Source organism: Primulina eburnea, chromosome 6 (assembly GCF_022965805.1).
Source record: "Primulina eburnea isolate SZY01 chromosome 6, ASM2296580v1, whole genome shotgun sequence".
NCBI classification, from domain to species: Eukaryota; Viridiplantae; Streptophyta; class Magnoliopsida; order Lamiales; family Gesneriaceae; genus Primulina; species Primulina eburnea.
Genome location: NC_133106.1, coordinates 23,078,957 through 23,094,307, shown reverse-complemented (window position 1 = coordinate 23,094,307; position 15,351 = coordinate 23,078,957). Strand labels below are relative to the sequence as shown.

At 32.6% G+C, this 15,351-nt stretch overlaps 1 protein-coding gene across 2 annotated transcripts; it reads left to right on the top strand.

Moving 5' to 3' along the window:
* The first annotated feature begins 7,801 nt into the window (after window positions 1-7,801).
* On the top strand, window positions 7,802-14,853 carry LOC140833906 (probable histone-arginine methyltransferase 1.3). Of its 2 annotated transcripts, none has more exons than XM_073198406.1 (15): window positions 7,802-8,101; window positions 8,459-8,521; window positions 8,832-8,934; window positions 9,912-10,052; window positions 10,275-10,378; window positions 10,481-10,579; window positions 10,665-10,734; window positions 10,936-11,032; window positions 11,802-11,856; window positions 12,098-12,181; window positions 12,636-12,713; window positions 13,399-13,502; window positions 13,583-13,758; window positions 13,862-14,013; window positions 14,570-14,853. In XM_073198406.1, the coding sequence occupies exons 1-15, from the start codon at window positions 7,928-7,930 to the stop codon at window positions 14,618-14,620; spliced, it is 1,551 nt and encodes a 516-aa protein (XP_073054507.1). In that variant the 5' UTR covers window positions 7,802-7,927; the 3' UTR covers window positions 14,621-14,853. The 2 variants fall into 2 exon arrangements, with proteins under 2 accessions (XP_073054507.1, XP_073054508.1); XM_073198407.1 differs by having other exon boundaries at window positions 7,803-8,101; window positions 13,586-13,758.
* Window positions 14,854-15,351: the final 498 nt, after the last annotated feature.

The window sequence follows — 15,351 nt, the reverse complement described above, 5'->3', positions numbered from 1 at the left end:
ATATATGTATATGTAAATTTTATGCTAATAATATGATATATATATATATATATATGTATATATATATATGTGTATATATATATAATGTTGATTATGTTTAAATAATTATGTATATCACATCACAATATTATAATGAGGTGTCAAAGATTCAATTTATATAATATTGTGACATTATACAAATATATATAATTTTTATATAACACAATAAAAAATATAAACAGTGAAATAATCACACCATGTTGTTATTATGATGTGACATAGGTTTTTTTTTTTTTTTATAATAACATGATATTATTCAAATATATATATATATATATATATATATATATATATATAATAAATAAATAAACAGTAACATACTAAAATTATATAAACAATGTAATAATATAATCACTTCATGATATTATAATGATGTGTCATAAATTCCTTTTATATAATAACATGATATTATATATTAAGGCATAGTTTGGTACATGGGATAAGAGAGAGATTGATAAATAATCCTCCTTATCCCATGTTTGGTACCTTTTTAAAAAGCTCATGATAATATCATGGGCCCTTGATAAATAATTTCTTAGAAGGATAAAATATCCCTAATAGAAGGTGTGATAATTTTAATCAAATGATAAAATACACTACAAATGACTTAATTACCCTCAATTTATAAATGATTTTTTTATAAATCCATGCTAGTAGGTAGAAATTAAAATCAAATAAATATTTTATTTATTTTTATATATTATATAATATGATAATTATATAAATGATTTCGAGATAATGATATAAATAATTTTTATAAATCTCAATAAAATTATTATTATCACTCGATTATCCTTAAAAATTGATATTTGACTTGACTCACAAAATCAATGGCTCAATTATCATATTATATAATATATAAAATTAGATAAAAATAAATAATCATGCAAGTACTATCGGCACATAAACAAATAAAAAATATGAACTCAAGCAACAAATTTGAAATTATAAATTTTATTATGATAAGGTTAATTTTGTCATTACAATCTAATATATAAATTTAATCACTCTTATTAAAATCATACCAAACATTAAATATAATATCCTACATCTTATTTATCCTTAACTTATCCTTATATTATATATCACATGTTTATCCTATCATGTGTACCAAACTATGCCTAAATATATACACAATAAAAATAAATAAAAAATTAAATAAATATTCTTATTTTCGAATATTGTTACATTTTTCTTATGTTTTGGAGCTTGGAAAAATGTTTTGGAGTTTGGAAAAATATTGAGAACCGAACCTTCGAATATCGTGCTGATAACATGTTAAAAATAAAAATTTACGGTAAAAGTAAAAATGTCAAACTCAGAAAATATAGTAAACTACAAACTTTATAAAATTTTGTTTACTTAATTGTGTTTTTTTCACGAATTGAGAGACATATTTATAATTTTTTTTTGTAAATATTCCAAAAATAAATACATCATTACATACATTATCACACCTAATTTTCAATATTTAGCACTTTTATTTTCAACACAACTCTTTATTTCAGCTAATAGTTTATTTATGTTGAAAATAAATGATTTGAATATTGAAAAGTAATAGTTGAATATTTGAATGTTGAAAATAAGAGTTGTAAAATTAGAAATTTGTGTGTGATGATGTAGGTAATGATGTATTTTATTTTTTGGATTATGTGTAATGAAACTCTATAAATAGATCTCTCATTTGTGAATAAAATCACAATTAAGTAGAGAGAAAAATATTATAAAGTATGTAGTTTGGTAAATTTTGAGAGCTTGAGATTTTTACTTTTTACCATAAATTTTTACTTTTTCACAACACGTTATCAGCACGAAGCTCTAAAAGTCCTACATACTTTTCCAAGCTCCAAACAGAAGAAAAAGGTAACAAAAGTAATTATATTTATTTTACTGTTATTTATTTATTGTGTATTTATTTAATATATAATATAATGTTATTATTAGAAATAATAAAATAAATTTTTCATAAACTTGTTATAAATCCTGGGAGGCTGTTAAGACGACATCCCACACTCTCGGTAAGGGATACGACATGTATAAAAGCTTATAAGGTTTTTAAACAAAATAAATTATGACACTCATTATAATATTATGATATGATATACATAATTATTTAAACATGTCTAATATTATATATACCATATTATTACCATAAAATTATACAAATACATACCTTTATTGTTTTGTACACCAACGGTCATAAAACGGCTAGTTTTTGCCCTATAAATATGATCTCACAAACACATTCAATCACTCCAAATTTCTCTTCTTCTCTAAAAATTATTCATCATCAAATTTTTCGAAGAAAAAAGAAGATGGCTTTCTCAAGGATATTTTTAATTATTTTGGTTATCATACTCACGAGTCTTGTATTTATCGGAGAATATCATCCTCGTGCGTTTTATTTATTTTTACAAATAATTGTACTTGTTGTTTATCCGTTCCTTTGTATTGCAATATTTATTAACTAATAAAATGCATCGTAATTTTTTTAGTACCACCATGTCAAATTTAACAAAGCTCGAATTTGTTACGCTCGACATCACGGGAAAAAATTATATGCCATGGACTCTAGATGTAGAAATGCATCTTGAGTCATTGGGTCTAAGCGAGACCATTAAAGAAAATGGCATATGCACGTCACAAGAAAAGGCAAGAGCCATGATATTTTTGCGTCTACATCTCGACGATGGATTGAAATGTGAATATGTACTGAAAAATATCCCATGGCTTTGTGGAAGGGATTAAAAGAAGATTCGAACATATAAGATAAGTTATACTTCCGACAGCCCGGGATGAATGGAATACATTGAGATTCCAAGACTTTAAAAAAGTCAGTGATTACAATTCGGCGATGTATAGAATAATCTCGCAATTAAAATTTTGTGGACATGAGGTCACAGAATCTGAGATGCTTGAAAAAATATTTTCCACGTTTCATGCATCAAATATTACTCTACAGTAACAATATAGAGTACGTGGATTCGCAAGATATTCTGAAATCATCGCCTGTCTTCTTGTGGCGGAAAAAAACAATGAGCTATTAATGAGAAATCATCAGTCCCGACCCACTGGATCAACAGCATTTCCAGAAGTAAATGCTGTAAGTAAAAATGAATTTAAACCTGGAAACCAAAATCAATTTCAAAGACAAGGTTTTGGTCGAGGTCGTGGACATGGACGTGGACGTGGAATTGGTCGTGGTCGTAGACGCGGCCGTGGTTTTGAAAATAATAGAGATAGGTTATTTTTATAACTCATCTCAAAAGAGCGTCCCAAACCATCCACTGAAAAGGTATCATGAGAATACAAGTGTTAATGAGAATCACTCAAAAAGATATGAAAGTTCTTGTTACAGATGTGGTACTCCAGGACATTGGTCCAAAGTTTGTCGAAGCCCCTGAGTACCTTTGGAAACTTTATAAAGAATCATTAAAGGGGAAAGAAAAGGAGACCAACTTCACTGATCGCAGTGACCGTTTGAGTGATTCAACTCATTTTGATGCTGGTGATTTTATGAATGATTTCTCTGGAAATGATCAATATGTTGGTGCGATAGAAATGAACAATATTGATGCTGCAGATTTTCTCAACGATTTCTCTGAAAATGAACAATATAATGGTAGAATATAAATGTACAATAATTTATTTTTCATGTATTCATAGAATAATGTTTTATTGTATAATTATGATATGTGTTATATTTAAATATATATTGCCAGTAATTTATTTCATTGCATATTTTTTTGAAGTTCAAATATGGAAAATGCTATGAGCAAAGCTGAAGTTTGCATACCCGATAGTGGTACAACGCACACTATCCTCCGAGATAAAAGATATTTCTTGGAACTAAAACCAACAAAAACAACGGTGAATACAATATCAGGTCTTGTAGACTTGATTAAAGGATGTGGTAAAGCATAATTTTTGTTACCTAATAGTACAAAATTTTTGATCAATGATGCTTTATATTCACCACAATCGGAAATAAATTTGTTGAGTTTTAATGATATATATTCCCATGGGTATGATACTCAAACAATGAATGAAGGGAATGAGAAATATATGTGTCTTATCACATATAAATCAGGAAAGAAATATGTGATTGAAAAACTACCAATGCTCCCTATTGGATTGCATTATACACATATAAGTCCCATTGAATCAAACATGATAGTTGATAATTCTTCGATATTAACCAATTGGCATGATCGATTGGGACATCCTGGTTCAACAATGATGCGAAGAATTATAGAAAATACACATGGTCATCCACTGAAAGACCAGAAGATCTTTCAGAATAATAAGTTTCAATGTAAAGCATGTTCTCTTGGAAAACTTATTATAAGACCATCACCAGTCAAAATCCAAACTGAATCACCAATGTTTCTTGAACGTATTAAGGCTGATATTTGTGGACCAATCCATCCACCATGTGGACCATTCAGATACTTTATGGTATTGATTGATGCCTCCAGTAGATGGTCACATGTATGTTTATTGTCGACTCGAAATGTTGCATTTGCAAGATTACTTGCTCAAATAATAAAATTGAGGAATCAGTTTCCCGATTATACAATCAAGAAAATTAGACTTGATAATGCTGGTGAATTTACTTCCCAGACTTTCAATGATTATTTTATGTCTATGGGAATCATTGTTGAGCATCCTGATGCTCATGTACATACACAGAATGGATTGGCTGAATCATTGATTAAACGTCTGCAAATGATTGCTAGACCAATGATTATGAAAACAAAGCTCCCTATTTCTATATGGGGACATGCAATTTTACATGCTGCTTCATTAATTCGCATCAGACCAAGTGCATATCATAAATACTCCCCATTACAGCTTGCATTTGGTAAAGAACCAAACATTTCTCATCTGAGAATTTTTGGATGTATGGTGTATGTGCCTATTGCACCACCACAACGAAAGAAAATGAGACCTCAAAGAAAGGTTGGAATTTATATCGGTTATGATAGTCCATCAATCATTCGATATCTTGAACCTCAGACAGGCGACGTGTTCACAGCACGTTTTGCTGATTGTCATTTTAATGAGGAAATCTTCCCAATATTAGGGGGAGAACAGAAACATACCGAAAAGAAATTACATGGTATGTATCATCATTGTTACATCTGGATCCAAGAACAAAACAATGTGAAAAAGATGTACAACAAATTGTACACTTGCAAATAATAGCAAATCAAATACCAGATGCATTTGCAGACACAAAAGGGGTAACTAAATCATATATACATGCTGCAAATGCCCCTGCTCGAATTGAAATTCCAAAGAAACAAATGGAAGATACTCATGATGTCATTAAACACCTGAAGCGTGGAAGGCCAGTCGGTTCCAAGGATAAAAATCCTCGAAAAAGAAAATTCATAGAGAAACACGATGATCACAAAATAAAGAATGATGTTTCTGAAGAAACACATGTTGATCACAAAATAGAGAATGTTGTTCCTGAAGAAACACATTATGATGAAAATGTTCTGTCAGAACCACAAACTGACGAGAATCATGAAATTTCTATCAATTACATTAATACTGCAAAAATATGGAACCAAAAAGATATAGATGAAATTGATGATATATTTTCTTATAATGTGGCAATCGACATCATAAATGATAACGAAGATCATGAACCAAAATCTTTTGGTGAATGTAAAAATCGACAGGATTGGATAAAATGGAAAGATGCCATCCAGGTTGAATTAGATTCGCTAAATAAACGTAATGTTTTTGGACCTATAGTCCTTACACCTGAAGGTGTAAAACCCTGTTGGATACAAATGGGTTTTTATTCGAAAATGAAATGAGAAAAATGAAATAGTAAGATATAAAGCTCGACTTGTTGCACAAGGTTTTTCTCAAAGGCCTGGAATTGATTATGAAGAAACGTATTCTCCTGTGATGGATGCAATTACGTTTCGGTATTTGATTAGCTTGACGGTATCTGAAAATTTAGAAATGCGTCTTATGGATGTTGTTACAGCTTACTTATATGGATCACTTGATAGTAATATATATATGAAAATCCCTAAGGATTTAAGATGCCTGAAGCACAAAGTTCAAAACCCAGAGAATGTTATTCTGTGAAATTACAAAGATCATTATATGGGTTAAAGCAATCAGGTCGAATGTGGTATAATCGACTAAGTGATCACTTGATGAAAAAGGGATATGTAAATAATTCAATATGCCCTTGTGTTTTCATTAAGAAAACAACATCCAGATGCGTAATTATTGCTGTATATGTTGATGATTTAAACATCATTTGAACGAAGAAGGAAATTCAAAGTTGTCATACTTGAAGGAAGAATTTGAAATGAAGGATCTTGGAAAAACCAAGTTTTGTCTGGGTTAAAAATTGAACAAAAATAATGTGGAATGTTTGTTCACCAGACAAATTATACAGAAAAAATCCTTAAACGTTTTAATATGGATAAAGCAAATCCTTTAAGTACTCCAATGGTTGTTAGATCATTAAACATAGAAAAGGATCCATTCCGTCCATGTGAAGATGATGAAGATATTCTTGGTCCAGAAGTACCATATCTAAGTGTCATCGGTGTCCTTATGTACCTTACAAATTGTACAAGGCCTGATATATCTTTTGCCGTGAATCTGTTGGCAAGATTTAGCACATATCCAACCAAGAGACACTGGAACAGAATTAAACATATATTCCGTTATCTACGAGGAACGACAGACTTGAGACTTTTGTATTCAAAAGATGCTAATCCAAGTATAATTGGTTATGCTGATGCTGGATACTTATCTGATCCACACATGGCACGTTCCCAAACTAGGATATGTATTTACTCGTGGAAGGCACTGCAATATCTTGGCAGTTCACAGAATCAAACGCTCGTAACAACTTCATCAAATCATGCCGAGATTATTGCACTACATGAAGCAAGTCGTGAATGTGTGTGGTTAAAATCAATGACCCAACATATCCAAATTTCATGCGGATTATCATTCGATGAGAAGCCTGTGATACTATATGAAGATAATGCTGCATGTGTTGCTCAAATGAAAGAAGGATACATAAAAAGCGACAGAACTAAACATATTCCTCCTAAGTTCTTCGCATTCACCAAGGAGCTTGAGAAGAATAAATGTATTGATGTTCGTCACATTCAATCAAGTGAAAACTCATCAGATCTCTTCACAAAGGACACTTCCTACGTCAATATTCAGAAAGCACATATATAATATTGGGATGCGCAATCTACGAAATTTGTGAAGAATTGTTCATGTCAACATCAGGGGGAGTTTACGTGACTGCACTCTTTTTTCCTTACTATGGTTTTTATCCCAGTGGGTTTTTCCAAGTAAGGTTTTTAACGAGGCAGTACAAAACACGTAATGAAGACATCATCGTATCATGATCATCATCACAAGGGGGATTGTTGAAAATAAATGATTTGAATATTGAAAAGTAATAGTTGAATATTTGAATGTTGAAAATAAGAGTTGTAAAATTAGAAATTTGTGTGTGATGATGTATGTAATGATGTATTTTATTTTTTGGATTATGTGTAATGAAACTCTATAAATAGATCTCTCATTTGTGAAGAAAATCACAATTGAGTAGAGAGAAAAATATTATAAAATGCGCAGTTTGATAAATTTTGAGAGTTTGAGATTTTTACTTTTTCCTGTAAATTTTTACTTTTTCACGACAATTTAATAGTTTTGTTAAATTCATTATCAATTATTTTTTTATTTAATATTTATACATGTAAACTGTTGCCCCAAATCGTCGACGAAGCCGATGCAGCTGCCGTTCTAAAACCTCCCTTCTTCCCACTCAAAAACCCTAAATTCTTATATGTATGCATTCTTTAATTGAAAATAAAATTTCATGGAGAATAATATGCTCGATGATCAAGATTTTTTGGTAGCTTCGATTTCACAGCTATCGATTTCGAGCAATTCTTCGCAGCCGGTGGTTGCGCGGTTTCGCCCCGAATGGCTTCAATTTGACTTGGACTCCGATTCAAATAACTTAGTCCGATTCGAGCTACGCAACTCCAAGGTCAGAATTATTATTTTTTTGTTTTGGAAATATTATTTGTTGCTTTTTTTTTTTACTTCACGTGTTGGAGTTCAATCTTTTTGTACCCATAGTGTGTGGTTGGAGGTTTGGCTTGGTTTCCCGGATGTTGAATCAAGTTTGAAAATATTGGCATCCATGCTAAAGAAGTTTGTAGCTTTAGTGCTAGGTTAACGAGATTTGTACTACTGGAATTTAAGTATATCAGGGAAATCATTTCCATGGATTAGTTAATTATTCTCTCTAACTGCTTTCACAAATTTTACCTTTTTTTAAAAAAAAATGTGTTTAGCGTGTAGTTATGGTTTATGATAATGCCCGTTTCCTTTTACTTTCCAGCTTTTCAAGCTAGGACCATCGCAATCAGTATGTGTATCTGAGGCTTCTGAAGTAAATAAGGAGGTATTTTACAATTTATCTTACTCATGCGACAATTTCATGTTTGTAAGTTGTTGGTGCCACCCTTCTGATTATTTCGGTTGGTAGCACTACTACTTTGATTGTAACTCACTATTATATTATGTGCAAGAAGTTCTCTATGATTTTCTGTACCTTACAAGTAATATGCTATTTTTGTTGTAATGATGAAGACAAGAAAAAGAAGGATTTTGTTTTCTTTTATTTTTTATTTTTGTAGAAAAAAAATGATTTCTTTCTATGAATGACATCATGTAGTTAATAAGATGTGATGGATATTTATTCTGTGAATCAGAAGAACTACTCAAGGGGAATCACCATACAATTTATAAATGACGAGGAAAGTAGGGCTTTCCATTGTGCATTTGAACAACGGAAGAAAGACATGACTGTTCAAGGTTGGTTTTTTACATGGTTGCAGGTGTCTCGTGGAAGATGTAATTGTGTGATTGTCATTTTATCTTTGTTTATTCTTGCTGCTTTCTTCATCGCGCTCTTAAATGATGGTGGTAGTAGAGTCCATCAACTTGTATATGTAGCCAGGTAATATCATTAATTTGAGGCTTACTCGATTCAAGTGTTCTGTTGCTTATTTCTAACTTTTCATCTAGGACTTACCGTATTCTTCACCACCTCTAAACATTTCCATTTATTTCAGCCAATGTTTACCCTTTATGTGGCATCATTAAATGCCAGCAACACCGCTATGACTTTAAAAGACAATTTGTCTAAAATGTGATTGCATTATGTGTCTGAAATCTTGTTAAGAATCTTTGTCTATTTGTCACTTTATAGCTGTTTGATTCCCCGTTGATGAATGGTGTCGATTCATGCCCATTGGCCATTGTCCATTACCTTGTCGTGAACCAAAAAATCACGATTGAGTTATTTAAGCATGTATGCCTGCAGATTTTTTTTTAACAATTCATGTAAAATATGCTCCATTATAATTTTTGCTGTCTGATTTAAATTCAAACGTAAATCTAGATACACGTTGTTAATGTTATAAGTAAGGACTCTAAAATAGGGAGTATATACCAGTCTGTAGTTTATAACCATGGCACACTTTTTCTATGCAGTAGCGATAATGATTAATCATGCAAGTTTGCATATGCACTCTCATCAACAGATAATGTCTGCAGTTGTTAAGTACTCGCAGTTCTGAATTTGATTAAAAAACTCTGGCGTCAAAGTTCTGAGTAAGGATTTTCTATACCGTTGTTAGCGAGTTTTAATATGTTTATAAAGCTTTCATGTCATGCAGTCCAGTCTTCTGTCATTATGAGAATAAGATTTAATTAAACCGTAACCAGACAGAAGTCGATAATACTGAAGGCAGAGGCACGTGGGAAGTCATATGCATTTTTTTTTGCAGGATCATTTTTGCCAAATGGAACAGTGTTATCTAAAAGTAAATTTGAGGACAAAATAGAGGCAGCCTCTGCCAAAATGTACTTTCATTACTATGGACAGCTTTTACACCAGCAAAATATGATGCAAGATTATGTGAGGACAGGTTACATATCTCAGCCATAAATTTAGATTTCTTTGAAATTGTTTTTGAACTCTGTCACTCACATCTGAGCTTTTCTTTTTACCTGCATCTTCATTGGCATGTGCTATTGTTTGTCATTTAGAGATATTTTTATTCAAGAGCTTATGATTCCATGGCATTGGTTTCTAAATTTAAATTATAAGTCTCATTAGATTGTTGACTTATTAGAAATTTGTGTTACAGGAACTTATTATGCAGCTGTCATGGAGAATCGTGCTGATTTTGTTGATCGTGTGGTAGTTGATGTTGGTGCAGGTAGTGGCATATTGTCATTGTTTGCTGCTCAGGTACTGAATTACATACGATTCTTCGCGCTCCCTCATTGAATAAACTGATTACTTTACCATCATAGACCAATTGGTGGCTGAATTAGATATTCCTTTTCGCAGGCCGGTGCCAAACATGTGTATGCTGTTGAAGCATCGGACATGGCAGGATATGCTCGTAAACTTGTAGCTGGGAATCCATTGCTCAGCCAAAAAATAACAGTGATTTTTCTGACCATACTTTAATATTTTTTTCAGATCAGTTGTTTGCTCCGTTATCAGTGTAATGTCCCTGTTTATTATGTAGGTTGTAAAAGGTAAAGTTGAAGAGGTTGAATTACCTGAGAAGGCGGATATTTTAATTTCTGAGCCAATGGGTACGTCTGCTTATCTTTCTTTTGTCATCTCGCAGATGTAACATTTTGATATTTTGGAAAGTTGCTCTGGCTAAACTAAATGAAGAGAACTGTAGTATGCATGGATCTGTTTAGATATATGGAAATGCTCCTCACTTTCCATAATTTTCAATTTGAAGATGACCTGAAGGCATATAATGGCCACTAAATTTCCTGCTGCAGGCACTTTGCTAATCAATGAAAGAATGCTCGAGTCATACATAATTGCGAGAGATAGATTCCTTATTCCAAATGGGAAAATGTTTCCAGGCTTAGGAAGGTATTTATTATCCAAAATAGTCTTCTTTCTGTGCTCAATTCTATGTTTTCTTCTAAGCAGAAAAATTCTCCAAACTTTTCATATGGACAATGAATTGGGAGTGGATAACTCCGTTCTTTTCTTATTTTCCTCGGTTTAATTGTCTCTTGATTTTGTCTGAAGTATATTCTTGTGTTTTACTCTTTTTTATATATTATACATCATGGATGTTCTCATTTCTCAAGATAATAGGAGTGTATTTATGCCTATGCTTCTCTTTTATAATAATTCTTTAATTTCTGGTGGCTTTGAATTATAATAATGCTTGAATGATTTGGTTTTAGTCATGATACGGTTATATGTAGCAACTGGATCATGCTTCCTGTGAGCTGCTTTTCGAGCTATTCATTGTACGACATTCTTTGAAGGGCTACGATGTTCCTATTTCCAAGTACCGGATGAAAGATTTTTTCGGTCTTTATACTTTCTGACAATTTTTATTGATATTTATATTCCGAGTTGTGTAAATGACTAGGAAGCGCCTCAAACTATCAGTAGCCAATCAAATAACCTAGTTGTAGAGTTGTTGGTTTTCCTGAGATTCAGTTCTTGTTATCGAGTCACACTGGGGGTGTGAGCGCTGATTTTTCTTAGTAAAAGATACATGAATATGCATGTACCTTTTTTTTCTATTTGCTGCTGTAGGATAGGTTTTTTTCCCCACATCAGTAAGAGCTTTACTTTGTGGTTTTCTTATGGATAATATATTTGTACTTACTTGTTTTTGTAGGATACACATGGCGCCGTTCAGTGATGAGTATTTGTACACGGAAATTGCAAACAAGGTTGGCTACTATTATTGCAGCAGGTGTTGCAAATGTCCTACTGGGAAAACCAGGGGATGGGTTAGCCGTCAATTAATATTTTAGGCTCCACTCCAAGAGGGAGGGAGGGATGGCCTTTCACTTCATGGAATTTTAATTGTATAAACAAGTTGAGAATGTTATGTTGCTGTCGTAATATTTTCACTTGACAATGCTTTTCTGTCGCGGCAGATATTTGATTTTGTTTCTTTTTTCCACCCAGGCTTTATTTTGGCAGCAACAAAATTATTATGGTGTAAATTTGACACCTTTGCATAGTGCTGCATTTCAAGGATACTTCTCACAGGTTGCCTCCAATTCTTTCGATGTGTCTTGTTTGTTTTTATGTTCACATTAAGTTGCAAATCACTATAAGACCATGTGTTAAGTTTTCAATCCAAGATGCTTTTTATATAGTGTCTTTTATCGTTTCAACATAAATTCAAGACAATATAATTCTGGATGGTCAGCATCACGTGTTTTTATTTTCTTAGTTTTGTATCTTTGGAAGCATGAATTTTGGATGTCTATATCATTTGTGTTGAATGCTGGGAACCTTTTTCTTTTTGTATGTGTTTGCAAAACAGAGATTGGAAAAAGTTCTTTTTGGTCTTCTATAATGTTTTACGAAAGTGATAATATTCTAGTGAGTCCCATTGTCGTTATCATATCTTGAACTTAAATATGTGGATCAAATTTTATTGAGACATTATAACGAAAATATCCTCGGGCATGTCAATCTACTTTGGATTCTTTTGCAGCCAGTGGTAGATGCTTTTGATCCAAGATTATTGGTGGCTCTTGCAGTTTCCCACGAGATAAATTTCATGTCCTCCAAGGTAAATTTTAACTTCAACCACGTAGCTATTTTGTATGAATACAACTTCAAATTTCGTATATGGTTGATACTTGAATTTCAGAAATAATTTACTGAACCATCTCCTAGTCATTTGTTGACTGTTTTATTAGTACATCCACTCTAACTTGATCGGGGACTAACATGGTTGGACACTTTTTTTAATCCAATGCTCAACTAGATAGATGGAAAAGCATGCTAACCCCTTGGAAATGTGAAGCAAACTCAATCATTTTTTCAAGGGGAATCTTGTTGTGCTATACCAGAATTATGATATAGTGGTTTGATGACCATTTCTCTGAGAAAATAGTTCCAAAAGATTTCGTTCATTTTTAAGCATCAATCATAGCATAATTTACATGTGAAATATAATTTTTTGGTTTTTGAACAATGGAGTCACTGGTGGACTCAACATTTCTATATCTAGTGCTCTCTTTACTTATCATTCATATCCAGAACTTTTACCGTAAAAACTTGCTGTGATTTATTTATTAAAAAATGAGACTGAAAGGTCTCAATTTTCTTGTAAATATGACTTGGATAATTATAGTTTATAGTTCCTTGAAGAGCATTCGACCTTCAGAGTTGCAGCACATTATCAGTTGCTATCTTTTCTGAAGTTGTAAATATAGGATTGCATGCTAACAAATTATCAAAATTTATGACAGGAGGAAGAATTATATGAAATTGACATCCCATTGAGGTTTATAGCTTCGGTAGGCACCAGAATCCACGGTTTGGCTTGTTGGTTTGACGTGTTGTTTGATGGAAGGTAATGGTTTTATGATTTGTGTTTGCATTTTCTTTTATTTGCATTTGCACCGTGCTGATCGCATCAAATTGTTGCAAAAGTAGCACTGTACAAAGGTGGCTCACCACTGCTCCTGGTGCACCTACGACACACTGGTACCAGCTACGATGTGTATTGTCCCAGCCAATTTATGTGATGCCTGGCCAAGAGATAACAGGTCGACTACGTATGGTTGCTCATAAAGCACAGAGTTATATGCTTGACCTAATATTATCAGGTTGGTTTATGCAATTATTTTTGTAGTTACGCACGAATATTTTTAAATGTGTTTGGTTCCTTCTACCTCGAACTTTATAAACTATCACTTACCAATAATATAGCTAAAATGTGGGGCCCTGGTGCTGAACAAGGAGGAATACTACAGACGTCATCTGGTAAATTTGATCTCAAAGAGCCCTATTACCGGATGTCTCAACCTCAGGCGTATCCAATGGCCCAAGAACAAACTCCTCAGCAGCTACTACAAACACAGGTTTTGAGCATGCAGCTGTGTTGCATATATACCTTTTTCTCATCGAATGAAAGCAGTAAATTTGAGTGTTCATGAAATTTGCTTGTATTATTTTCCCTCTTCCCGCCGGAACAACTTTGTTACACTTGTTCAAGCTTTTAACCTACCTGGTAGTAATACTGATTTTCTTCCCAAGAAACGACATCGAGGTAGTTTGAAATTTCTTCCCCAGCTACTTTTCAATCATGTTACGTTTACAGCTCATGGTAATCCATTCACAACTCGATTTCCTTTCTTTTGTTAAATCGGCGCAACTTTGTTACACTTATTCGAGCTTTTAACCTACCTTGTAGTAATGAATTTCTTCCCAAGAAACGACATTGAGGTAGTTTGAAATTTCTTCCCCAGCTTCCCAACCACTTTTCAATCATGTTACATTTACAGCTCAGCATAAAATCCACTCTCAATTCCATTTCTTTTCTACTGTTAAATCCGCACCCTTACATAATCATAAGAAGAAGCATTCTTCGATTGATGATAATTTGAATTTAAGTAACTTATATGTTGCATAATGCAGGATTTACAAACACTATCCCAAGATGAAGAAGGTTCAGATTTATTGCAGTAATCTTTGTGATTCAGAGGCAGAGATTCCATCATCACTTCAGCGACAAATATACCGATTGTTTCTTGATGTTCCCTTTTCATTACTTTTTCCTAGTTTCTGTCTGACTACTTGTTACGCCTATTTCTTATTAGTTGTTACGTCGCATATGCCCTCCACTGATTGTTCTAGGTGCCTTTCCGCCTATTGTAATTCATGGTTTTATTCAATTCAGATCAGAGACGGGGTTGAGACCATCCTCATCTCATATTTTTTGTTTTTAATTTTTTTAATTTTATTGACTAAGAGCTTAAAATAATTATATATTTTTTATTTTCTCCTTAATATTTGTTTTTGGCCCCTCTTAAAATTTTTAAATTTTTTTTTCCCCAACCTCCATTTGCGGGTTTCCTCCCTGATTCAGATCATTTTCTTGGATCATGACAAGTGACTTCTGGAGTTCATGTAATAATTGACCTTTTGATTTATGATTAAGATGAATATTTTTGGAAATTGTGTACTTAAAATTTTTTAGCACATCTATCCCCAAGAGAGTTCTCAGTTCATGGCTAGCTCTGACGCATAGGAAAATTGATGATTATCGCCTCTCTGGTAAAGGTAGGTCGATCTTACCTATAAAACGAACGTTGGATTCAGGAACATTTGCAAAGAAAAAATTATATTTAATTCATTGGGCTTCATCACATACAAGTTCAGCAATATAACATTTTAAGTATACTAGTATCGGTTAAGCT